Below are 24,758 nucleotides of genomic sequence, written 5' to 3'. Positions count from 1 at the left end.
CTTTCTTTCTTTCTTTCTTTCTTTCTTTCTTTCTTTCTTTCTTTCTTCCTTCCTTCCTTCCTTCCTTCCTTCCTTCCTTCCTTCCTTTCTTTCTTTCTTTCTATCACTAAAATTTGTATCTCATTTATTTGTTTATCACCTTTAGGCATCTCATGGCATCCTAGTCAATATAGAGAATCCTACTTTTCCTGAGCCTCCCAGACCAGCCTTTGGAGGGGGGAGGGCTGTCTTCCTAGCCAGGAGAGAGAGAGGCTGGACACAGATCCAGATGCCTGCAGTGGATGGATGGCACATATCTGGGGTGGGTGGGGAAGCACATCAAACAGACAGAGCTAGCACTGGAAATGCCGCTGTCTTGGAAGGGAGGGTGGCTGAGAGGCCACTGGAGCCTCGAGAAAATTACGCTGAGAGTGCAAGAGAGCAGCTCTGCTTTCAGAGGCTTGTTAGACCATTAGTGATGAGAGGGGTGATGAAGGCCTCTCTGTGACGGCTAGCTGTTGGCTGGGCTGAGCAAGCAGGGCAGCTGCAGCAGCACCCGGCTCTGCAGCAAAGGCCTGGGAGGCTGGCTGATTTTGCCTCTCACATTTTTTCCTTTGGTCTCTCTCTGTGTGGGAGGAGGCAGAGAGGGAAGGGAGCAGAGGGGAGGGGGGCAGCTTTCAAAGGAAGCTCTAGAGGAAAAAGGCGAAACACCAGGTCCTTGGATCTCAAATTGCCTCTCCAGAGAAGTTTCTCTTTATACCTTGTTAGACTTTAGAGCAAAGAGGACCCAGGGCAGGGGCAAGGATGGGGTCTGGAGGGAGGGGCAGAATCTCAGCTGGGAGGGTCTGGGGAGCTTGAGGTGGGGACCAAACAGTGGGGAGAGGTATGGATCACAGACAAAGCCTCAGTGAGACTAAGCGCACATCCTAGATGTGCCACTTATTGCTGTATGGCCTCGGTGGGTCTTGGGTGTCTTTAAGGGAGGCTGTCTAAGAAAATGGAGGGGTATCAGGGTGCAGAAGAGGGTACTTGATAAACGTGGGCAGAATCTGCTTCCCTAATGACCCACTTCCAATAACTGCTACCGAGGGACTACTTTTTCTGTTTCCGGTGAACAGCACCAAGGGTAATGCAAGCATGGATCCCGGGCATGCATGTCTGTGTGCCATGTTTCTGCATTTGGCATGTGTATAGCTGGGGGAGAGGGGTATTGGTTCTCCTGCCCTGTGGACTGCTTGGATACAGTTTGTTTTCCATGTTTTAAGCTACTCTTTTGGCCATGCAGGGCACTTGAGTCTGGTCTGCCATCCCACGTGCCCAGCCCAGGTAATGCATTCCCAAGCAACTGCCAGGCTTCTCCCAGCTTATTCCAGGAACCTAAGTGCAATTACCACAGCTTAGTGTCATGGACATGGACCAGAGGGAAGACTGGGGGACTTAAGCTCAGGGGGACATGGAACATTCCTAGGTGACAAAGAAATCTGAGCCATGGCGGGGGGCTGTGGGGGTAGGGAGAAGAATGTCAGGTACCCCATAGCAATCCAAACCTGGGGCTTTCTGAGCCAAGGGGGACTTGCCTAGCTTCCAATGCTTTCCAGCTTGGCCCAGGGCTTTGGGCAAGGAACAGACTTACCTGGCAATGACAAAGAGGACACAGCTGACACCCAGGTAGGCGAGCAGCACGTACATCCAGATGTCTGGAGAAAGTGGGTTGAGGAAGGAGAAGACACTGGGGTTGGTGCCATTGGGCTTGCGATATAAGATGCTCACTCCGAGGGTCATAAAAGGCTTAGAGAAGTCGATGGCCTTCTCTCGGACGTGAGTGATGGTCAGGGGAGCCACAGCCAGATCCGCTTTCTGTAACAAGACACAGGCAGACAGACAATGAGCAAGGCCGTGGGTCAGAGCTGATGGAGAACCCACTCACGGATCACGGGTTGAGGTGGTGCCAGTCGCCTTAGTCACTCAATCACTCCTGAGGGGGTGGGCGCATGCGTGAGAATGCACAGCAACGTTTGCGTAAGTGTGGAGGCCAGAGCACAACTTTAACTGTCATTTCTGAGTTGCAATTGACCTTGTTTTTTTTGTTTTGTTTTGTGTGTGTGTGTGTTTGTGTGTGAACTTTAGCCTTTGACAGCTAAGCCATCTCCCCGGCCCTGATCTATTTTCTAAGACAGGGTCTCTCACTGGCCTGAAGCTCACCCAGTAGGCTAGGCTGCCTGGCAATCAGACCCCAAGAATCTGCCTGTTTCTGCCTCCTCTGTACCGGGGTCATTCAGTGCATGCCGCCTCACCATACCTGGCCTTCCCCACACATCGATTCTGGGGATAGAACACCAGTCCTTGACTAAATTACCTCTCCAGCCCACTTATTCACCTTTCAGTTTCAATACTGACTGCCAAAGGTGTCAGGGAGACAAGGATATACATACATCAACACAGGCCAACTAAAGCTTTGTTCTCCAAGAGCTGATGGCTTTGAAGAAGAGGAGGAAGAGGGCTGCAACAAAGGCATGCAGATAATGGAAGCCCATGACATCCCTTCCCAAGACGGCACTGTGTCACGTGAACGCAGCTCGGAGATTGGCAGTTAGAACTAGCTTATGCTCTTACCTGGCTCTTTGAAACATGAGGGACACATGAAAGCCTCGACAACTTCCTTCACCCACCTTCCCCTTCTCAGTCACTTGCTGACCACGTTAGCCCACTCAGGATGGTCATGAAACCCTGAAACCGGCTCAAAAGCTATCGAGACAAAGATAACATCCTCCTTGGGAACTGGGGAGATGGCTCAGTTGGTAAAATATTCTCTGTGCAGGCACGAGAGCCTGAGTTTGGACCCCAACACTCCTGTAAAAAGCTGCTCACCAAGAGAGTTCGGAATCCAAGCGCTTGAGTGATAAGCGCCAGAGTTCCCTGGCCACCTAGTGTAGCCAGGTCGTCAGTTCCAGGTTCAAAGAGAGCTCCTGTCTCATGAAAGAGGGTGCAGCTGATGTTGATAAAGGTGTGCGACCTGTTTTGGTCTCCATGCATTGATGCACACACATGCATACCTCTAACACACACACACACACACACACACACACACACACACACGTAGGCAACTGATGTTGGTGTATGTGTATACACACAGACACACAGACACACACCCCACAAGACATACGCAAAACAAACAAAAATACCGTCCTTAGAGGGTATGGGTGGACAAGAAAGCAAACAGGCAAGGCCTCACTAGCAGGGTTTAACATGGAGTCAGGAGAGGGAAAGCTAGAGACTCGGTATGTTAATACAGACCATTGCATCACGAAGTTAATGAGGGATGTTCTTAAATTGGTCCTGAGGTTTTCCCGATTAAAAACTTAAAAATCCTCCCCTGGCGTCTTATCTGTGGTTCTCTTAACCTGGGACCCCATTATACGCTGTCCTGTCCCGTGACCGTTTCTTCACCTCCGCCTTTGGCCCACTGTGTCTTCTCTCACTGTCTAATTCTTCCGACTGTTCGTATTATTTCGCACGTGCTGCCTCTTCGAGATCCCTCCCTGGCAACCTTCAATTCTTGATTCTCAGGAAGCTTACTCTTTCCCAAGGGAAGGTCTGCACTGCTCAGTGTGCGTGGCTGCATGTGAGCAGGCGTGCATCTGCTTATATACTCATGGGTTCCTTGCATGCTAGGGCTGCGGCTGACCCACCGCTCTCCCCCTCCTCAAAACCCCCACTTAGACTCTGCAATATTTAGTAGTGCTTGCCTGGAGAAGGCTGCCTCTTAGGCTCCGGTGGGTATTTGTGTCTCAAATTATGTCAAGTTATTATTTCCCTTCTTTATAAGGGCACAACTGAAGGGAGGAAGGCCAGCAATCAAGACCCTGTGCCAGGAGGGAGCATGTTTCAGGGACACCCTGCCAAGGCAATGTGTCTAAGCAGCCACTTGCTGGCTTGACCCATCCCCCACCCATTATCCCTCTATCCATTCTTCCAACCGTCCACCTACTTGGCCACCCATCATTCTATCCATCTATCCATCCATTATCTATTCATCCTTCCATCCATCCCCACCCTTTATCTGTTTACCCATCCATCCGTTTATTTACGTATCCATCAACATAAACACCCACCCACCCTCTATTTCATAGATACACCAGGAACTAGACAGCTGTCACTGACAGACACAGTTTTTGCTATTGTGGCTCTTAAGGTCTAATAGGAGAGAAGGGTATCAATCAAAGTGCTTATCAAATCAGCACTAGCTTAGATTCTAGTTATCTCAGAAGAGAAACCAGTACTTCAAAAGAAATCACATCAGCAGATAAGGGCTAATATGTGTGAAACTCCAGTCTAGACCATTCTGTAAGTACCCCAGGCTTGGGGGAGCTTGGAGATACTCTGATATTGCAATCCCTAGTATTTCTCCTTTTCTTCTAATGTCACCCCTAACTCCCCGACATGGATACTTGAGGCCCAAGGATCTGATGGAATTTGGCTAACAAGATAGCCCATGAAATAAATGGCACCTGCCACTAAGGTTGATGATGACCTGAATTGGATCCCTGGAACCTATATGGTATAAGGAGAGAACCAACTCCCATATGTTATCTGACCTCTAAACATGAGACATGGTATGTATACATGAACATGTACCCGCATGTACCTATGCAACCAACCAACCAACCAACCAACCAACCAACCAACCAACCAACCAATAATCAATCAGTAAATCAATCAATGTAAAACAAACCAACTCTAGGGAATACAGGTTAGAGAAGCTATGGAAAAGGATTATTGCACTGAAGTCCCCTTTTTATAGATTTTTGAGTGTGCGCGTTAGAACTTGTCTGGCTTTACAGGCACAGAAAAGTAAAACAGGGCAGCTGTGCTAGCTCCTAGACCCTTGTCAGCAGGGTTTGAACAAATGGACAGGAGGGAATAACGCTCAGAGACAGACAGTGAAGACTGTCTAATATACACTTGATCAAGACATAGTGCGTCCAGACACTGGCCTAGGTTGGATACAGAAATGAACCAGAGACTTGGAGCCGTAAGCCCCTGCTTTGGGTGTAGACAGCTCTTGGGCAACCCAGGAGCTGAGGTGAGCACTCTGAAGAACTCCTTCAGTCCTGAAGCTCTAGGATTTTCTACAATGAAGGTGACAGGGGTCTAGCAGTGCTTTGATTCCTGTCTCCCCTGGCCCACGCCCTTCAGGGTACACTCTGAAGGCTCTGTTTGACTCCAAAGGTAGAATGCACATGGACTCTCGCTGCTCTCTGGGAATGGCCTCTGGGTTTGCAGTGGCTTGCTGGCTTTAATAGAACCTCCAAGTCTGTGGTGGAGGGTCCTCCTTGGACTTTTGACAGCAAGCTGCATAAGACCAAGGTGATTGCACACAGTGCTCATTCCACAAGGATGTCCCAGGGGCTTCTGAGGAAGCCAGTCGCAGGCCAACAGCAATCTTTTCAGGGCTTTCAGCACCTCCCTTCCACTCTTCCTGCTTTCTGGCTCTAATGGGGTTGGGCAGCAGCGGTGTCCACCGCATTCTTTGCCTACGGCAGCAAGGTAATTGGCCAACGTGACCTTCTTCGAGAGTTCAGATGAGTGCTCTCCCCTGGGCTTCAAGAAAGCTGGCATTCTCCACTTCATTTTTGGCTTAGGCAGAAAATACTATATTTCACTGTTGGTAACGATTTCCCTGAAAAAGGCATTATTTTGTCCAACTTCCCTTGAAAGATCGGAACAGATGTCAAGTCTTCGCGGTTTCGGTTCATTACTCAGAATGAAAGGCCCAGTCTTGGCGGCTCTTCCCACTCATGCATACTTCGTCCAGTGTGATTCATGAAATCACGGGCTGTCAGAGCTGGATGAGAGACCTTCAGGAACGTCCGCCCCAACTCCACATTTTATTACAGAGGGAAACTGAGGCTCGGAGAAGCCGTTTGTCCTTTGTTCTCATGTTACAAAATCGTCACCTTGAACACAACCAAAGCTCTGACCTGTCCCCATACCTTCCTTGTGTTGCAGGTGATATTTTTCCTCTCCGGTCTCACTAAGTACCTTTCTTAACATCTTCTAAATGTCTGGGTCAGGCAGGATGCCTTCTGAGGATGTTGTTTTATCCATGTAAGCAGCTTCTACTTACCAAGATTTTACTGGGAGGCCCCCAACTCTTACCCTGCTCAACCTCCTTTCTACCCATGAAGCCATTTGATCTTGTCTACTTGGTTCCAGCCCCAGAGCCCATACTGATGACAAGAAGTACTTACCCAAGTCCAGCTGGATTTTTTGGACCTTGGTATCCAGTTATCCTGACATTCACCTGGATCCTGAGCTGTTCCCATCATAAAAATCTGGCCCACCCCCTACCAGACTAAGAACGGAATGGATCTCATTGTCTGAGTTCTGGCAACTTGTCACCAACCTGTCCTCCCTTAGGACAAAAAGTCTTCTTTGGATACCAAAGTCTAGTCGCCAGAGCCTGGTCCCAGCTCACTCCCTGGGTCCTGTTGGCCCTCCCTGTTGGATTCTCTAGTATGGTCACCATGGGATTCCATATCTCTACGCTTGGCCTCAAGCTGGGAACCCCCAGAGTGACTGCCTGCTCAGACAGTGAACTGTTATATTAAAATAGCAAGAACTGCCATCATTACAGGATGCTGCCTACAGGCCAAGCGACGCTAAGTGCCTCATGAATTTCTCCCTAGAGCCCTGGGAGGCAGCAGTCATCACCACATTTCAGATGAAGAATTGGTGGCTGGAGCAGGCAGGATGCTTGTTCAAGCTGGTGAGTGGCTGAACCAGTTCCCGTACTCCATTCATTATGACCTTAAAATCCAACATTTTACCATGCTCTCCTACAAGCCAAGTGTAGGGCGGTGATGTGGCAATGGCATGTAGCCTTAATTACATCCCAGTTCTGTGACTGTGACCTAATTTGGAATGAGGTCTTGCAGATAATATTCTTGCAGAACAAAGTCACCAAGTTAAGATGGAACCATACTGAATTAGGGTGGCCTCATCTCTGGTGCCTTTATAAGAGGAGACACAGATATACAGAGAGAAGGGTGTGGGGCAATGGAGACAGACGTGAAGACAATGCAGACACAAGCCAAGGAGCACCAAGGGCTGACGGCCACATCAGGATGGCACCCATTCACCGTCAGAGCCTCTGAAAGGAGCCAGCACTGCTGACATGCTGATTTCTCACTTCTGCCCCTTGAGAAGATACATTTCTGTGTTTTGAAGGCACCTGGTTTGCTATGATTTGTTACAGCAACCCAAGAAAACTAATACACCTGTCACTTAGACCCTGTGTGGGATGCACGCAACTCCTCTGCCTTCTGCTCTCAGCCCTGCTGGCTGTGCCCTGGGTCCTGGGTCCTGTTCTGGGCCACGCTGCATTCCCAGACACCTGAACTTCTCCTTGGCTTCTAACTACACCTGTCACTGTGGCTGTGCTGGGATTCCTTTTGTAGCACTAGATGGGGTTTGGATTCCTCAAGCCTTCCAGGTCCCTCTTGGGGACCAAGAAAACCAAGCCACATTCCTGATAATAATGAAGAGGCTTGATTCAGCCCAGGAGCTCTTTCTGCTGGCTTCCTCCTCCCATGTCTTTTGGGTGTTAGGGTTTGGATATGAAGTATCGCCAAAAAGGTTCATATGTTAAAGACTTGTCCCAAGTTGGTGGATCTAGTCATTGAGACCCCTCAAGACTGGATAATGAATGCCTTGGTCTTATCAACCACCGATAGAGCTACACTTTAACAGTGTTATTGGAGGGAGAGGCTTCATTGGGCGACGTGGGTCACTGGGGGTGTGTGTCTATGAAGGGCATTTTGTCTTTGCATTCTGTCTATCAGGAGCTAGCAGGCTAGAAGCCGCTGCTGCATGCTCCGCTGCCATGGTGTCCTGCTTCACTGCAGACCACCAGCAGTGGGGTCAAGCTGACTATGCTGTTGAAGTCTCCGAAACCGAGGGCCAGTACCAATAACCCCCAATTAAAGTGTTTCCCTCAAGCACTAACCATGAGGACTTGAGTTTGGATCCCCAGAGTCCACGGAAAGCCAGACATGGTAGCATGCATGTATAATCCCCATGCTCCCCCCACCCCACCTCATAGGAGGGAGAAACTGGAGCATCCTCGGAAGGTCATGGTCCAGCCTGGTGTATTCAGCAGAGAACAAGAGAATCTGTCTCATATAAAGTGGAAGGTGAGGACCAGCATCCAGTGCTGTCCTCTGACCCCCGCATGCACACCAATGTCTTGACAGTGCCAGCGCATACACACACACACATACACACACACACACACAGACACACACACACACAGAGACACACATGCACACATGCACGCACATACACACACACACACAGAGACACACACACACAGAGACACACACGCACACATGCACGCACATACACACACACACACACACACACAGACACACACACAGAGACACACACGCACACATGCACGCACATACACACACAGACACACACACACACACACACGGATTTTTTAACAAATGAATTTCTCTGTTTATTTTAATGATAGAAAACTCGGGTTACGCAGAGGTACCCCCAGAATTCAGCTTCTGCCCTTCCCCTAAAACGCTGCTCCTCTAACTAGATGCTCCCCACCTGAGCTGAGGAACCAAGGCACATCTTGTAGAGCCTGAGAAGCAACCCGACCAAGGGTCATCTGAGCCTCCCACGTGTCTGAACAGACCCGGACAGGTGTGAGTAAAGTCCTGAGTACCAGCTCTAGGATTCAGACCAGCCTCTAGGATTCAGCTGTCCACTTCCAGAGCCGGCAGCAGCCGTGATGGCTGACGGAGCGACGATGTGGGTGCCATTCCCAGGCCTAGAGAAAGGCCTCATTCCCTCACCCTTGCAGCCTCCATACTGTGCCAGTGCCTATCAGGAAGAATGGCAGGTCCAGCCTGCCCCACAGTCACCAGACCTAGGCTAGATGACCCATCTTCTGTCACTTTGAGTCCTCCCCCAAACTCCCAATAGTGGTGTTACCCCAGATTGGGGGGACCTGCTCTAGTAGGGGGAATGGGGCTGTGACCTCCTCTCTCTGAAGCAGGTCAGATCCCTATTATACTTCCTCCTGCTCTCCACCCTGCATAGCTCCTTGCTGCTCTGATCACAGCAGAACTCTTCTTTGCAAGCTATTGTTTAATCTCTGGCTTCCCTATCAGTATATAAACTCCAGGAGGGTGGAAATTAAGCTTGGACCCCTCACTGAGGTACCTCTCAAGATTAGTGCAAAGCCCAACATAAAGAGGCATCTCCAGGAAATTTTGTTGGGCAAGTGAGCATTAGAATGCCTGCCCCAGATGACCACCTGAGTATGATCCCCGGGGCCACGTGGTATTAGAACAAAACCAACACCCACAAGTTGTCACCTGACCTATATACCTTTGCTGTGGCTCACGCACACACACACGTACACAATCCTTGCCCCACTTTTCTGTTTCTTTCTCTCATTGTTAAAACACACACACACACACACACACACACACACACACACACTAATGAAAGTCCTTCCTGCAAAGATCCTGCTTTGCCCTTCTTTCAGCCTAATGGGTAGATCCTAGCCTCAGTTTTCCCACTTAGCATGAATACTTTTCCTGAAGTCAGACTGGCTCTGACCATTTGACCTCCATCTTCTCAGAGTGGAAACTGCTGCCTACAGTAGCCCTGATGGGTCAACCTGCACTTCCGTCCCTCTTCCCTGACCACTCAGTCTCCACCTGACCTCGGGCTCACCTTGGTAGGGGCCGGGGTCCTAGGGACTTCTTCAGTTCCCTAGAGCTCCCACTGCCTGGGGAGAATTGGCTGTTGGTGTCTGTGTTGTCCCTTTCTCCTGCTGCCACCTGGCCCTGTTCTGCCCCTAGGTGAATGTCCGTTATGACTTGCTTTGAAGTGTCCTGGCTCAGGGCTAGAAACAGGCTTGCCTGACTTTGCAAACAGGACATGGGACTCAGGCACACAGCCCAGAAGCAAGGCCTGGTTCAGGGTAGGGAAGGTATGGGACAGCACACAATACAAGCGGTATGGGTGTGTCTCTGTGAGCGGCTACTCCTACCACACCTGCAGGATGGGAGACCAGTGCTCACAGCTCTGTGGCTGTGACTGCTGCAGAGCATGTCTTCCCAAATCCTGTGTTTTCTTTTGCCGTAGTAACTACCACAGTCTGTGTCCTATGGACCAGAAATGACCTCAAGTCCTCCTTGAATTAATGCACGTGCTGCTGGGACATCGGTGATCCCCTTCTTCCTTGCATGAGTCTCTCACGCTTCCCTCTAGGGCAGTGGTTGTCAGCCTGTGAGCTGCAACCCCTTTGGCAAACCTCTGTTTCCAAAATCCTTTACCTTCAGTTCATAACAGTAGCAAAATTACAGTTACAAAGTAGCAACGAAAATAATTTTATCGTTGGGGGTCACCACAACGTGAGGAACTGTGTTGAAGTAAAGCAGCATTAGGAAGGGTGAGAACCACTGTTCAGGGGCTTTCTGGAATGGGTCACAGCAACTCCTCACTCCCTCAGTCCACGGGGTCTGTCTAGAAGCTAGAGAAGCTCTCTCCTGCCCAGCTAGCTGCCTTCCGCATTAGCAGTGTCAGCCTGGCTGGAAGCTCAGCCCAGTATCCTGCTGAGAGATGAACTCTTTCAGTGGCTGGAGACGCACCTCTAGCTATCTGTTCATTTCCTGTGCTAGAACACAACATCCTGAGGCTCAGGGGAGGGCCCTTGTCTGTGTTTACTCCTGTATCCACAGCATCTATCACAAGGCCTCAGGCGACAGATTTACTGAATTGCTTGACCACTGTGAACACTGGAAGGCTTCAAAGATGCCACCCAGAAAGCCCCTTCTCAGAAGCAACACAATGATGCTCTCAGAAGTGTACTGAGTCACGGACGGTGTCTCCTCTGACACCCTCAACCAGCTGACAATGCTGACAGTGAGCATTGTGGCCACCAGGAACCCCAGAACTGGCATTCTGAACAGTTCACACAAACAGTTCACATAGATGGGAGACAGGGACTAGAAAAATCCCCAAATGTCAACCTTCAGGTCCTTCATCTACAGTGCACACATAAGCCTCCCTGGCTGACGATGTCTGACAGTGGCCTCTCCTGTGCCTGGGACAGTGGTGTGATTCCCTAAGACCCCCAGAGACGGCACTGTACCTGACTCTGGCTGGATAGGTTTCCCTGTGTCACAGTGCACACCCTGAGCTATCATTCCTAAAATGTGATTTTCCCGCACACTTTCTGACGTGCACAGGGTGGGGATCCCCAGGCCTCCTGAGCTGCCTGCACTGAGGATGCCTATGCACTCAGCTACAGCCTCGGCCAGGCCCTAACTGTGGGAGACTTCCGCCACCTTGGCTGTGGCCACCTCAGCAGACACCCTATGCAGGCATGGACACCTCTTCCTTCTTCTCCAAGCCACAGATCAGACCAACCTGTGTCACTGTCCTCTGCCTTAGTCTCCTCCAGACACCATCATCTTCCTTTTGCACCAGTGGCTAAAGCCCTGATGGTATTTCACTTGTCTAATCCATTGCTTCTTTCTGGCTTGGTCACACCCATACCCAATGACACTGTTTCCCATACCCCCACTGGCCTGTTATTGGCTGGGGATGGTCTCAGACACCCTCATAAACCAGTTCAAATCTTCCACTGAAGTCAATCTCACGCACGTGTTGTCTAGAAGCGCTTAGACCAGTGCTCTGGTGAACACAGCTGCAGGGTCCTGGATAGTCCCCATAGACACCAAGTTCAGCCAGGCTGCACAAAAGTCAGGGCCAACCCCGGCCTCTCCTTACCACATGTGATGGTCCTAAGATGGCATAGGGCTTTTCTAAGGTGCAGAGTCCCACAACTACTGTCAACTTGACAGAATCTAGAATCACTCAGGAGACAAACCTCCAGGTGTGCCTGTGAGAGAGGTTCTAGACAGGGTTATCTGAGGTGGGAAGACCAGCACTGTCCTATGGGCTGAGGTCCTCGAATGAATAAAAAAGCAAAAGCAAGGTGAGCCCTGGCATTCACTTCTCTCTGCTTCTTGACTGTGTATGCAGCTGTGACCAGCTGCCACGGTGGACCTACACCTACAGAAACAGAAGAAACCTGTTTCTTTAAGGCTCTTTTGTCGGGTGCTTTGTCACAGCAATGAGAAAAAGAACTAACACGGTTTCACAGTTTTAGCTTCTCTTGCCTGACTCCATCTTTCCCAGCATCGCCCTCCCTGGCTAAGCAATGTCAGGCTTCTGTGTGGCTCTGCACTCTAGGAGCCCAAGGTGACAGTGGCACTGGAGAGCATGATGCCCTGCTTGGAGTTTGCCTGTCCCAGGCACTGGACCTGTTTCCCTCTGACTACCATTTTATAACACAAAGCTTCTTCCTGCCTGGTCCTCCCTGGTACCTGTTTGACGCCATTTGCAGGCCTCTCCCTAGTCCTCCCCAGATTTACTCTGACAACCTGTTGAATTTCCCTAACACTCTTCAGGTCTAGCTGTGGGTCAACTAAACTGCTGTCCCGACCACACTCCACTTTTGTAGCCATCTGTTTCCTCTTCCCTAACTGCACTGCCCCTGAAGCATTCTGACCTTTCCCCAGGAGACCTCACAGCGTGCCTCATGTCCAAGCGCACCAGCCCGGCCTGAACGAGGTAGAGTGGGCAGAGCTTCTCCTGGACACAAGAACAGGGTTTGAATCCGGCACTAATGCAGGATGGCCAGAATGAGGAACTGGCTTACGTCAGGAAAACAATGGACCCGTTAGATGATGAGGTCACAGTTTTGACACCAGACCTTCATCACACACAGACGAGTCATGACCCACAGATGCCTGCTTTACATCCAGGTGCTGGGCAATGGCCAAACTAAGGCTTCAGTGACTTCTAGCTTGACTTCTAGTCAAGCAGAACACAGTCCCACTTTCCCTGACTGAACTCTGTGCTAGAGGAGTAGAGGGGACATTTGGGTGAGGCTATTTCTTCACAAAGGAAGAGTGACCTATCAAGCTTACCTATGACCATTCTTTGTCCTCTATCTAGGTGCAAGCTTATCTAGAGACCAGGGGAAGCTCTAGGCCATACATCCCAGGCATGGTCTCATTGACCTCCTTACCAATAACTCTCTTGGCTCTCTTCCTTGCCAGGCTAGGCATCCTGAGAAGTCTTCCCCCTCACCCTTATCTGGTTCTCTCCTCAAAACCTATGGCTAGCCACCTGCTGAGAACAGGGTCCAGACATGCCTCAAATGACTTCTCTAGGGAACCTGTAACTTGGGGATAAAAACCGCCATCTCCCCCGAGGTCCATGTTAGAATCCACTGCCTGGTCCTTCATCACCACCCTTTCCCTGCCCCTCCATTCACCAATCACCAGTCTGCAGTCTTTGCATCTCCTTGATGGGCCTTCACTTTCCTCCTTTCCCACGGCACCCTCCCCTCTCATCCAGGCCACAGCCACTTGCCCAGGCTGGCTCCAGGTTGACTCAGGGGTGGAGCAATCTTCCTCTAGAGCCAGCTTCATGTCACCCCCTGGCTTCACACCCCCATTGGTGGTGCCCTGTAGCACTCAATATTCAAATTAAATAATTTGGCTTGGTATGTAGCTCAGAGATAGAATACTTGCTTAGCATATGTAAGGTCCAAGGATCCATCCCCTGAATAGAAAATAAATAAATAAATAAATAAATAAATAAATAAATAAGTAAATAAGTAAATAAATAAATAAATAAATAAAACAACCCAGTTTCTGCCCAACACTCAAGGCTTATATCTTGTCTCCCTCTCCATCTATGGCCCTCCATTGGCTTCAGGCTCTTCCCCTCTCAGAGCTTTTCCTTGTCTCTCCCCTGGTACGCTCCTGGGTACCTGTACCAGGACATGGAAGCTCTAAATGGCAGGCAGGGGCTCTTGGTGTGAAAAAAAATGTCCATGTTCTAAGCAGGTTGGCACTTCAGTGTGTGCCTCAGCTCCCTACGAGTTGGAAGAAAGTGGGTCAGCCACCGAGGCTGTCTGTTGGGTTGAGGGAAGGTTGAAGGCCTGGACTGCTCAGTCCTAGGTTGCGTCTCGTCAAGCAGGATGGCTGTGGTTGATGGGGTTCTTCTCCCACTGCCACCTTGTCTGAGCACAGACATATGAGATGGGGTGGAAGTGGGCTGCACTTGGCACAGCTAGTACTGAGTAGGATACCTCTCAGTGTGAACGCTCACTGAGTGTGAATCAAGGCTAAGGCTCTGTCTGCATTGGCAGCTGGGGAATGGAAGCCAGAGAGGTTAGAGGACTCTCCTTGCGTGAGCTGAAACAAGACCAACCTGGAATCTGAATCTATTTCCATCAGATTCAAGAGTTGTCAGGACCCACGGGAGGACTGAAAGCAAGGAGCTGAGTAGAGACAGCAAACAGGGGAAGAGAAGGAGCAGGCAGCAGTGGAGAGAGACACACAGCTGAATCACATTTGCAGCTGTTAAAGGCAACTTGGGGAAGGTGGGTGTGTCCGCAGGAGGGGTTTTCGTCCTCTGGGTATCCACCTCCCACAATGCTAGCTCCTTGAACAGCCACAAGGACATGGGCCAGAGGCCAACAGAGTGTCAGGGAAGGACGATTTAAGTCCTTTTGGTCGGGGGTCCACCCAGGACCTCCAAATGGACCTCGGGGGGCAGGCACTTCCAGAGATGGAAATCCATCATCTTTATGCCCCCGTTTGGATCCCTAATAAGGAAGTAATAATATTGCCAAATCTTTTCCAAGCTCTCTATGAGCTAGTGAGAAGACTAATTATCTGACGACACTAATAAATGGTTATGATACTATTAAAAATGGCACCAAGCTAGGATTAACAGGCTCATCAATTGTAGGGAATTAGGTTTAACAAGGTCCCCTGCATGTCCTATCCAGGCCCCTGGCTTTGATGGGTACCAGGCCTCCAAAGCCCTGCCCAGCAGTACGGAGGCTGTGGATGAGGCTCCCTGGGGTTCCTCAGGAGAGGGGCACTGAGGGTCTGGCTGTTGCCAGCCTTTCTCATCATGTCCCTTTAAAAAGTTGTCCCTTCAAAGTTTGTGGGCCACTGAGATTCAGCATGGCAGGACTAAGCCCTTCTGATGTGGCTTATAGAAGCTTCTTATAGAAGCTCTGCCCTCCCCCTTTCCATCTTTCTTCTTCCCATCCTTTCTGCAAATGGCAGGCTCCAGAGTCCCACCCACAGGGCGTGGGGAAGTGGGTAAAGAGGGGGTGCATCCGGTCCTGCTGCCTCATTTCCATAATAATTACAGTTATTACTAATAACAGTGACAACACGGCTCCCCATTTACATGGAAGCCTGTAGCTTGGAAACCCCTTCCCATCCATTGTCTTCTTCTAGCCTCACAGTGGGCAGAGGAAAGTGGAGACAGTTATCATCTTTCTTATTGTGGAGGCAGGAAACTGGAGCTTGGGGACACAAAAGGACTCCTGAGCAACCCCCTCCTCACTCTCCAAAGAGTAACTGTGAGGATAAAAATAAAAGCAATGACAACAAGGGCTGATGCTCTGCCAACTGCACCAAGCTCACCTGTTAACTGAGTTCTCCCAGCACCCCCGGGAGGCAAGTTCTGTGCATTCCATCCCCCTCTACAGGTGAGGGGACAGACACATTCACAGGCTGGCCAGGGACACAGAGCTACCAAGGGGCAGCCTTAATGTGGGTTCTTCAGTGCTCTTCCCTCCCACCGCCAGGCTCTTCCACACAAACCACGTTTATCAGGCCAGGGACAGAAGTCTACTGTGTCAGACCCTGCTTGACTCTTGTGCCTCACTTTCCTCCCTACCGCTTGCTTCTGAGGTCTCCATACCATACCTTCACCAATGCCCAGTGGGAGCAGGGCACTTACCAAGGCCTGGTGCAGCTGCCTCTACCTGGAGAGACGGAACAGCGAAGAGTCCAGACACTGACTCGGACTATAGTGCACTGGAGTCTGGCAGGCATGAATGTGCCTCCTCCCTGGCTCTGGGCCAGCGTGGTCTTTCTAGCGAGATCCAAGTCCAGGGCCACTTAGGCACAGAGCCTTAAAAGACCCTCTGGCTTTGCATCCAGCCCACCAGGGAGCTCCTAGTTCCTTGCTGCCTCTCTCTCAGTTTCCGCAACTGCCTGAGTGGGCTGCTTTAAAGATGGAGGAGACCAGGCCTAGGGGTCCAGGGAAGATCTGGTCCTTGCTTCCTTTAACTGTAGACAGAGTTTCTTTCAGATAGGCATTGCTTCTGTACTGCTGAAGACTTTGAGGTGGAAGGTGGGGCATATTCCATCCGTGCCCCATGAGCCTGACAAACAGTACCTAGCTGTAGTCCCGCACCTTCCTTTGTGGCCTTGGCAGTTACTCCTACGGTTAAAAGGAAGACGTGTGTGTGTGTGTGTGTGTGTGTGTGTGTGTGTGAGAGAGAGAGAGATGAAGAATTTCCCACATTGCACATTTGCTAAAGGTGTGTTCGCTGTTTGCTTCACATGGGTACCTGTGCCCCTGTGCCTCTTCCCAGTGCTGTGGCCAGGGGACCTGCACATTTCATGAGGCGGAAGCTGCTCAGAGGCTAGATGTGCCTGCGCCTACAGCTGAGTGCCCCAATTCCTCTCTTGGCTCGTGGCTTCCTTGTCTTCTCCACCATGGTCTATAAACAGAGGCTTCTCCCATGGGCATCTACCCATCTTCACCCTGTCTGCATGGCTCCTTACTCCCCAGATCTTCCCCCTCCCAGGCAGAGGTTCCTGGTGCTGCCCAGTGTAGTCCTATTCACCCCATGATGCCAGCCCCAAGCGCACTCATTGAGTGACCCACAGTGACTAGAGGAAGTGACCGATAAGTTGGTATGTCCCTGCCTTGAGTGGTATGTTTGTTTAGGCTCCTCAATCCCAGGGCTGGGACAGCCTTTAAGGATCGAAGGGCTGAGCGACGGCAAGCTCAGAGGGGTCAATTTATGTACACAGTGGGAATGCTGGGAGGTAGGCAGCCTATGCCAGGCAGGCCCAGTAGAGCTGGGCACACCTCTTCTGGATTTCAACCAGTCTCCAAGAACACAACTTTCATCTCCATGTCCCCAGTCCTTAGACCTTCACCTGCTGGGATGCCCAGATGTTTAAATGGTGGTTTACGAGAACCTTCCACCCTGTCCTTACCCCAACCTTCATGCCCAAGCCCTGGCTTACGTGGTCAATGAGCTCCTTGACCATGCCGTTCCACTGGCCCTTGTCGTCCTGTGCCCCGTACTTGCCATCTTCCACCAGCCGTATTTCATAGGAGAAGCCCAGGATGTGCGCCAGCTCCTTGAGCAAGTCGATGCAGTAGCCCTCAAACCGGTCATTGCCATAAAGGGTCCTGTCAGATTTTCGGAACATGACAAAAGGCTCCTCCTGTGGGGACAGAGGGGAGATGGGTGCTAGGCTAAGTGGCTGGGTGGGGTAGACTCTGTAGTTCAGACTGCATGTGCCACCACACCTTGCTAGGCTCTTATGCACACACACACACACACACACACACACGTTCATTGGTGGCACGCGTGTATATGAGTACATGCGCATGTGTGTACAGCTACATGATGTGGAGGCCAGAGGTCGAACATGAGTGTCATTGTTCAAGTACTATCAACTTTTTTTTTACTACTTCCATTTTAATAATAATAAATGGAACGTGCATTAAATGTTATTGGTATAATGTTCTTTTGAAATGTATACGCCTTACCCTTCTTCATTCAAATGCTGATTTCTCTCCCGACTCTCTGGTTTCAATCCAGATATTGCATTGTGATACTTATTCTAAGCATCCTGTCTCAACTTTGTGTAAACAGGCCAAAATAAAGCAACTAGCCACAATGTTGAGCAGGGGGAGGAGCCAGAAGGCAGGAAATGAGTGGACTGAGAAAGGGCGAGAGGAGAGCTAAGAGAGCAGAGCTGGAGGAAAGATTGGGGAATGATGTGGAGAGATGAACTGGACCTGATTTCACTAAAAGCAAGTATAATGTGGGAAATCTAAATGTTAGGAAACTATGAGGGCTTGGAGGCTTAGGAGGGAGTAACTATTGCCCAGCATTGTGTTCTAGGTTAACTAAAGAAACCCAGTCTCTGTGTGGTGATTTGGTTATACAGCTGTTTAGGATTAACAGCAAGCTTTGCCAAAAGATGAATCAATAGTAAATATTAGTGTCACCATACAACAAAACGTAGAAAATATTTTAACATATTCCCCCCTAGTCAGGCATGGTGGTTTGTGCCTTCAATCCTAGCACTCTGGAGACAGAGGCAAGAGAATCTGTGAGTTTGAGGCCAGCCTGGTCTACATAGAGAGCTCCAGGTTGACAATAGAAAGACCCTGTCTCGAAAAGAAAAACCCCTTTAAAAACAAAAGTATTTGTATTCCTGTAATCAAAACTGACCACTTGAAGTTAACTGACCACTTTGCTTCAGTGGGATGGAGTGGATACCAGAGACCATCTTGGGTCATATGCCCTGTTTTTGGGACAGGGTCTATGACTGCCCTAGTGCCTGCTGAGTAAAATTAACTAACTAGCTACAGAACCCCAGAGGTCCTCCTGTCTTTGCCTCCCCAACACTGGAATTTCAAGCCTGAGCCAACACTCCTGGCTTTTCATGTGGTTCCAGGGATCGAACTCAGGTCCTCCTGCTTTCAGAGTGAGCACTTTCCCATCCCAGCTCCCCAGGCTCAGACCTTATTAGTCTAACTGGCTTGGACTAACAGCCTAGAAGCGAGGAGAGGGCAAGCACATTTTCTGAAAGCCAACAGAGATGGTTTCCTAGGACAAGAGGACAGAGTCTTGCTGCTGCTGACTGACATTGGTGCCGGCGATCCAGAGCTATTGAGTGTTGGGACAGGGACTACCTGACTTCATAGTACAGGTTTTCTGCTGTACCAGTGTCCCTTAGAACCAGTTAGGAAATCACTCTTGGGCTCCACACTAGACCCACTGAGGCAGGAGCTACATTGGGGTGAGCCTCGTGTCCACTCAAGTTGGAGGACAGTACAGCCAAAGCTCTTCATCTGGTATGGTGACCTCCTGACTTACTCCAGAGCTGACAAGTTAACAAATTAGTTAACGCATTGGACACACCCTTCCTGACACCACCTCTATTCCCAAGGTCCCCTCAGTGCCCAGCTCGGGACCGGGCAGTGAGCCAACACTGACTACCATGGTAACTTCATCTGTATGTGGCTGTGCCTCTCCCAGGGATCAGCTGGTTCTCAAGAAGGCAGTTTGTGAGTCCGGGGAGGCCTGTGCTGTGTCAGGTGCCTCTTTCCAGCTGATGGGAAGCCAGTGGAGGGCACAGAGTAAGGCTCAGCGCTGTCTGACTTTTCAAAAACACACCCCTGGCTGTGCCACAAATGGAAATAGGAGAAGAGGCAGGAAGCCCTTGCAAAGGACTGAATTGACAGCATGCAGTTGCAGATGCTCAGATGTGGCAAGATCCAGATGCTCCAGAATCCAGGTCAAAATGCTAGCCGGTGATTCTGTGGCCTCAAAAACCTATCCCCTGTTGACAACCCCTGTGGCAAAGTCTGGGGTGGTTGAGCTAAATGACCCCACAGCACCTGCAAACTCGCATTCGTTGAATTACTGCTGTGCACCACACACCATTTTCAACTCTTGTCGGTCTGTTTTGTTTAAGTCTCATTAGTATTCGAAACAGATGGGTCTTATCCCCATTTATACATGAAGAAATAGACTCACTCGGAGTGGGACACTACATTACCCAAGCCCACACAGCAGTTGAAGATAGATCGGTGGAGTTCAGGGAACCCCTCCTAGCTCCTTTCCTTTCTGTTCCTCAGCTCAGACCCTCCTGACTCCACTGGCTAGTGCAGGTCGTGAGCTCAGGCTGAGAGCTGCTATCTCCTCTTCTGCTTCGATCTCCTGCACTTCCTTCCTCAGTCCTGACCCACTCTCTGCCCTGGCCTGCTGGCCGCCTTCCCCCCACACCCACAGCAGCACCTCACTCTTGTCTAAATGCCTCCACTCCTAGCTGAGAGCCGTCCACTGACAGAGAGCATGCCCCTAACAGCACAAGTACTTACTTAGAGGGGTGTCTCATTGTTCTCCCCATTGACAGGATCATTTTCTTGACCCCCCCCCCCCCGAGCCCCTGGGGTAGGGTCGGAAATGGAAGGCTCAGGTGATCATTGTTGAATGTCCTCAGGGGCAGAGACCTGCCCAGTGCCTTAATCCAGCCTCCCCCTGTGGCAGGTAGGCTTTGTTCTTCTACCCTGGACCCCCAGTCTCCCAGTGTGCCACCCCACCTTATGACTGGTCTGCTCAAGCTTTCTGGAGTCCTTCGGGGGCTTCTGAGAAAGAGCCAGAGAGTATCTGGACCTCCAAGGGGATTCCTGATCATCCATGAAGTCTGAGGACAATGCTTTCAAGTCTGATCACACAGGAGCATAGACTTTAGGGTTAGTCCCACCCTAGACCTCAGGGCCTTGGGTGCTACATTCAGGCAAGCAGCTTGCCACAGGGTGGAAGGTGGGGATGAAGGAAATAGAGGTGGGCTCAGGTCAGGAGCTCAGGCTGAATGAAGGCGGACTCTTTGCTCCTTCCCCAGGTAATACTGCACCCTCATCCTGGGGATGGCCTGGGTGGGTAGGGGGCATGGGTGGGCTATCAGTCCACTTTACCCCTTTGTCCGATGCTCTTGTACAGTGCACAAGGTGCACCACTGTACTTGGGGGTTCTGACCTCATTTAGCTTAGCCAGAGAATTAGAGGGAGGGCACATCGGTCCCAGGGAAATTGCCAGGACAGGGAGAGATGCCCTCTCCCTTCGGTAGAACGCCGATCCTAACAGAACTCATCCTAACGAGAGCAAGAATAAGATGGAACCACCTAGCCAAAGTGCTCATGCCTGGCGAGTGTCCGCTGCCAATATTACTGTTACTGTTGTTCTTATTATTACTGTTTACACCCATCCCTTCTTCCTGTGTACTGTCTGGCCCGTTACTTCAGCGACCTTCCCCCTTAGAGGTCACACCCGATGTCATCAGAGGGTAACAATCCGTGGCTGCCAGGGGAAGTGGAGGGACTCAAGAGGGAAAGCCCTGAAGACTGCTCTCTTCCAGACCCGCCCCCTCCACGCCCCTCCTTGGCCTTAGCCTCTAAAATTAGCACTTCATTTGTGAAGGCACCACAGTCCCAGAATCTATACATCTCCATCTAAATACGCTGCCTTCGGAGCAGCTGCAAAATGCCATTAATTTCGGGAAGTGCTTTGCGGATGGCATACATATTTAACAGCTGAAGCCCAGGGCATTAAAATGGTGCTCGCCTTAGTAATGCGTCTCCAGTCCAGCAACATTTCCTAGGGGGTAATTCTCAACTCCGAGACTACTTATTCATGGACTATTTCACAATTTATTACTGGAAATGTCCAGACAGCCAGTTCACCGGCTCCCTCAGCTGCTAATCGATTGCTCAGTGAAGGTGCCCTCAATTTCATAACTTCACGCTCTCCTATTGCTCTGGGAGAAGAGCCGTGGGACCAGGGGTAATATTTCTCCTCAACAAGTCACCGAAAACAGGGGTCCAGAAAAATAACCTTTCCCGACTTTCTGTCACAGGGCTCTCCATCTGGCTTAGCTACAATCACTTAGCAATAGAGAGGCCAGGCCCAGAGCTAAGCTTCTCCCAGATGCGGGGCCAGGAGGCTGAAAGAGGAGGCAGGGAGCAGGCAGCCCCCAGAGGGAACTGATTCAGGGATTAGTCATCTGAGAGCTGGGTCCCCGGGTGTCCTGCCTCATGTGCACTTGTATATACACTGGCAATCTGGCCCATGTGCTTCTCAGTGCCGTCTGCCTGTGCCTGGACACACAGACCAAGAACCCTGGCTAGAGGCCTTGGCGGCTACAGCGCAGAACAAGACAGGGCATTTAGGATCTCATTTCTCCATTGGGAGTGTCCAGAACGCTGGCCTGGGCTTCCTGGCCCACATTCTGGCCTTGGCTTTCCCCTTTCTCTTGCTGCTGGGTCCTGGGGGTCAGCTTGCCCTGCCATTGAGCCTATGTGGATCACGATGTGTGTACTTTCCTGGTGTGTAACCAGAGGCCATTCGTGGCCCGTCCTAAGAATTCACATCCACCCATGTGCACCCCCATTGCCACTCACATCCACAGCCAAAAAGTACCTTGAACCTTCAAAAGCAGGGCCCCGGGAGCACATCTCGTACGCTTGCTTTCTTGGTGTGAGCTGAGGTTTGAGGACATGAATTTTTCATGAGATTGTGGAAGAGCAGAGGCAGCAGAGAGGCTGGGCCTGCAGGGAGGGTGGTGGGGTAGGCTTCCACTCTGGAATGGGGGAGGATTTGGCTTGTGCTCTGAGTGGCCAGAGGGCACAGGCAGGCCCCTGTCTATTGGTCTACTCAGGGCAAAGCACCCTGAGTACCTAACCCCAGAGGTTTATAACAGAGAGACTAGCAGATGGGTTGGTGAGCTCACACAGGCTGCTGTGGCCACATCCCAGGAAGAAGGGTGTCCTTCTCACGAGGGCTCTCACCTCCCCATCCTGGTCTCCAGGGGCAGAACAGTTTGATGTTCTGATCCTGTGCCCTGGTACCTGCCTGTCAGTCAAAGCATGGTTGTCTTGACAATGCCAGGAAAGACAGGGAGGGGCCTGTGCTCTCAGCAGGAGGTTCTAGCCCTGCACACAGACAGCCAAGCAAGGGACTGAGTTTTCAGCCAGGACAGTTCACCAGAGCCAAGCTGAGCCACTCCTTATGACTTGTGTGGTGATCCCAGAAATAGATAATCAGCCTGATTTGGAGGTCAGAGATAGCGATAATCAGCCTGATCCCAGGGCCAGGAGCCCAGGACTGTGGCCAGGGGAGGGGAGGAGGTAGAAGCCAACCTAGAGCTTTCTGTCTCTCTGTGAGGCTGGAGCTCTGAGAAGGTCCTAGGGTGGAGGTGACAAATGTTGAAACTATACAGCAGAGCGTAAACCTGAGGCAGCTGGGGAATTGTGAGGTAGGCCCAGGAGAGCTCACTGGGCTTGAGAAATGTTCAAGTGAGAACAGAAAGTTCATAAGACAATGTACGCCAGTGCCAGGAACTGTCACTCTGACTAGGCTAAGTCTTTGGTGAAATTCAGGGCTCCACCTGTGGCCATACATGGTTGGTGTGTTGTAATCAATCTGAGTTCACTGGGCCCTGGATATGTAATCAACAGCACTACCTTACAATAACTACACTCATCCCACAATGAGCTTATAAACATCCACCCTCTCAACTCTAGGAAGTAGCTGTGTTCACTCCCACCTCTTCTTTGTCACACAGGCCAGAGGCACAGAACAGGAAAGCTGTGCCTCAGGAGCACACACTATGCCAACAGAGAGGTCAGGACTCAACCCTAAAGTCTGGGCTCTCAGCTATTGCTCACCCCCTGTTCCTGCAGGTGCCAAAGAGCTGGTGGGTCAGGCCATTTCTACCCAGCTGACTTGAGGCTGAGGAACCGCTCAGATGGAGCTGTGTCCAGGCTCTAAGCCAAGAGGGGCTTATCTCCCCCACATCCTCCTGGGGCTCCTCGGAGCCAGCCAACTCTGGGGATGGAGTGAGCCCAGCAGGTTGGGGCACCAGTGCTACTACAATGAATAAACTATGAAGATTGACAGGTCGGGAGTATGGGTTCCTTGCCTGACTCAGCTCTTCTTACAAAACAAAATGAAACAAATAAACAAACATACAAACAAACAAAAGAGGCCTGTGCCTCTGCAGAACAATTCATACTCTTTTTTTTTTTGGGGGGGGGAAGGGGCTATCCTGGAACTCACTATGTAGACCAGGCTGGTCTCTGTCTCACAGAGATACATCTGCCCTCTGCTTCCTGAGTGCTGGGATTAAAGGCGTGTGCCACTATGGCCCCAGCCAGTTCCGCGCTCTTAAAACATAAAAAGCTGCCATTTCAGTGGGATGTGACCCAGTGGCCTTTCGGGGTGGCTGTGTTTTGCGTCCTGCTCGTGAGTCCTCAGCTCACCGCTCTGTTTAGAGTCTTGTTTCGTGGTTGTGTCTCTTCAGCTCCTGTACCTGTCTCTCCTCCTCATCTCTGAAATCATATTTCTCTCACCTCGTTTTAATCTTGCCTTGCAAAGAAGTGTTTTATTTATATCTCACATTTCATGCAATTCTGCTTTTAATCTTTTACCACCTTTTTATTATTTTATTTTTACCCTTTTATATTTTAGCGTTGTCACACTTTCATCCTTTTGCTTTTTGACATTTTTTGCCTGAACATTTTTTACCTTGTCTAGCCAGCACTGTAAATTATTTAATTTTTCGTATTTCTTAATATCTTCCCTTTTAATATCGCTCTTCACCTCATTTTCTCTCCATTATTTCCCTGCTAACCTTTCTATTTAGCTCTCCTCTTGCTGTCCTTTATCTTTTCTATTTTTATCCACATCCATATTTCTTTAATTGCTCATCAATCTCCCTTAAATCCCTGGGTGTTTTTTTTTTGTTGTTGTTGTTGTTTATTTTTATCATTCATATTTTATGTTAGTTTTCCTCCTATTCCTGTTGAGATCTTTTTTAACTCATGTCTTTAGTATTTGTCTCCTCGATAAAAAGTGAATCCCTAAAGATGATTACATGGAAGATTCCTGGGGTTCTTGCCCCTACCAAGGCGGCATGATACCTCCCTGCTCTAGCAGTAGCTTGTCCGTAATACTCTGTCAGTTTCTATGGTCTTTAATGGGATTTCTCAGTGACCGTGACCCTGGGGGCTGAAGATGAAACCCAATCGCTAAAATTCCT

At 50.2% G+C, this 24,758-nt stretch overlaps 1 protein-coding gene across 2 annotated transcripts in view; it reads right to left on the bottom strand.

The window, feature by feature from the left end:
* The window catches only part of Grik3 (glutamate ionotropic receptor kainate type subunit 3), a 215,752-nt gene that overhangs the window by 21,362 nt on the left and 169,632 nt on the right, over positions 1 to 24,758 (bottom strand). For both annotated transcript variants that reach the window (XM_055611045.1, XM_055611046.1), the window contains exons 10-11: positions 17,163 to 17,366; positions 1,613 to 1,836 (exon numbers count right to left, since the gene is read on the bottom strand). In XM_055611045.1, the coding sequence (XP_055467020.1) occupies positions 1,613 to 1,836; positions 17,163 to 17,366 (428 nt within the window). The remainder of the gene's footprint in view (positions 1 to 1,612; positions 1,837 to 17,162; positions 17,367 to 24,758) is intronic.

Source organism: Psammomys obesus, unplaced genomic scaffold (assembly GCF_907164565.1).
Source record: "Psammomys obesus unplaced genomic scaffold, mPsaObe1.curated_primary_1811, whole genome shotgun sequence".
NCBI classification, from domain to species: Eukaryota; Metazoa; Chordata; class Mammalia; order Rodentia; family Muridae; genus Psammomys; species Psammomys obesus.
This window is presented reverse-complemented; position numbering and strand designations above follow the sequence as displayed.